Source organism: Watersipora subatra, chromosome 8 (assembly GCF_963576615.1).
Source record: "Watersipora subatra chromosome 8, tzWatSuba1.1, whole genome shotgun sequence".
In the NCBI taxonomy this organism is placed as follows: Eukaryota; Metazoa; Bryozoa; class Gymnolaemata; order Cheilostomatida; family Watersiporidae; genus Watersipora; species Watersipora subatra.
The window spans coordinates 43477734-43480081 of NC_088715.1; the positions used below are offsets into that span (position 1 = coordinate 43477734).

The following is a 2348-nucleotide window of genomic DNA, read 5'->3' on the forward strand; positions in this document are numbered from 1 at the left end:
ATTTGTTTTTAGCTGATTGGAAATAGTATTTTGAGAATTTTATTACATATCTATTGTTGATTAGTTACTGATATCAAATCAGTACCAGTCAAGTTTATTGAGCTCTATCATTTAACACGGCTTGTACAGATTCTTTTTACTTTGTAATCAGGTGCCATCAGCCTTTTCATAAACTTTGAAGACAAATTACTACACTGCTTTTACAACAACAATCCATGAAAGTGTTTATTGATGGCAATTATCTCCCATGCATGTGATTGAACACTTGCATTTAATCAGGTTGGTGTTCAAGATGCTGGTTTCCAGAAATCTATAACAGAAGAACAGACAGACAGACAAGCTTTCTTCTGAGTTTTTTACCAAGTTTAGTGATTTTTTGTCTCAAAATATTCTGGCGGTGAGATCAGCTCAAAAATTAAAAACAATCACAAACGATAGAAAAATATTGATACTTTGTGGTAAACTGTAAAAAGATTTTGGTTGAGTTCACCTTTAGTTGATCTAGAAAATTGAAACATATTCTTTGCAGGCCAGCGCTTTGTTACTTTGTGTAATAATCTTTACAACTGAGTACATAATTATTCTGCTAGTTTCTAAGTTATCTTTACGTTCTTATTCTGTTGAGCCTAAAAAAGTAGCTAGTACTGTGATCAGCCCCACTATGATAGTGGAGGGAAAAGGATAGGGAGCGAGAGAGAGAGAAAAAGAAAAAAGAGAGAGAGAGAGAGGAAGAAGGAGAGGGAGGGAGAGTGGTAGGGAGAGGAAGAAAAGGGAGAGGGAGAGGGAGAAGGAGATGGAGAGGGAGAGGGGGAGAGTGAGAGGGGCAGAGTGAAAGGGAGCGGTAGAGAGGTTAGGAGGTAGAGAGGTAGAGAGGTAGAGAGGTTGGGAAGTAGAGAGGTAGAGAGGTAGAGAGGTTGGGAAGTAGAGAGGTAGAGAGGTAGAGAGATTGGGAGGTAGAGAGGTAGAGAGGTAGAGAGGTTGGGAAGTAGAAAGGTAAAGAGGTAGAGAGGTTGGGAAGTAGAGAGGTAGAGGGGTAGAAAGGTAAATAGGTGGAGAGAAAGAGGAATAGGGAGAAGTGGAGGTAGAGGGAGAATATGAGGTAAATAGAGAGGAAGAGGGAGAGTAAGAGGTATAGAGGGAGAGGGAGAGAAAAGAGAGAGAGAGAGAGAGAGAGAGAGAGGGAGAGAGAAAAGGAGAGAGAAAAGGAGAAGGACAGAGAGAGGTAGAGAAAGAGGGAAAGGGAGAAGGAGAAAGAGAGAGGGAGAGGGAGAAGAAGAAGGAAAAGGGAGAGGGAAAGGGAGAGCGAGAAAGAGAGATGGCGGAAACATAGACCATAATAATATCAGATAATCTATGATCAACAATTATAGACTTCAATCTTTCATATGTATTTATGTTTAGCCCTTTTCAACCTTCTGACTCATAGCTAATAATTTACACATACATAAAGTTAAGTTCAGGAAGTCATATTCTTGCCACTTGACTTTGTCACCTACAGCTATAATCTTTATATATCAGGCTTTTCCATGAGATAATAGTGACGAAAACTATAACTGCCGAGGTTTTATGCACTCCATTGGCTGTATTTACCTGAATATTACTATATGTGACTATCAGTGAGGTACTCTGTTGAATACTATATAAATCTATATTATGCAATAGTGCACGTCATGAAAATTAGCTATATATGATGTACCTACTATCTAGTCTCATTAAAATCTGTACAGACATATTTTGTAATACATGTATCTTTCTTGATACTCAAAGATGGTTTGTTTTAATCGCAGTGTTGGTTTGAAGAATTAAGTCATGTGTTGTACATGTTGTGTTCATTCCACCGATTGCCTATATATTCATGTGTTGTATATAGAATTTGGTAAATTTTTATTATTTACAGAAACATTCTATAATACTATCTGTATTTGTTACTCTAAATTTAATATACCAAACATAATATTATTCTCTAACATACTTTTTCAGTGTGTGTCAAACCTTGTTCTGTTTATGCTAAACAAAGCTCTCTGTTGTATAGTTCTGCTTTTACATGTAGTTTAAGTTTTCAGACTATGTAATTAAATCTAACACTATTTCTCACAGCCTCTTTTCATAGGTCAGTTATAGAATTAGTCGAGGTCATCAATTACTTGTTTGTTTACTAGTTTTTATTGGCAGTACCAGTGTTTAGATACAAAGCTACTAGTGTTTCAGACTATAATTATCATTTGACAGTTTACTCTACTTTGTTTCATTACAATATTATTTTTATACTATTCAAGTGACTCTTGTAAGAGATTTATTGGCAGCTGAAAAAAGCGCTAGTTATAGCAACCGTCTAGTAGCCGTATTGA

General features: G+C 36.4%; 1 protein-coding gene across 1 annotated transcript; it reads right to left on the reverse strand.

The window, feature by feature from the left end:
* Positions 1-612: 612 nt before the first annotated feature.
* Positions 613-1335, reverse strand: LOC137402603 (uncharacterized). The gene has a single exon (XM_068089108.1). It carries the CDS (start codon positions 1333-1335, stop codon positions 613-615), a length of 723 nt encoding a protein of 240 aa, XP_067945209.1.
* Between the last annotated feature and the right edge of the window lie 1013 nt (positions 1336-2348).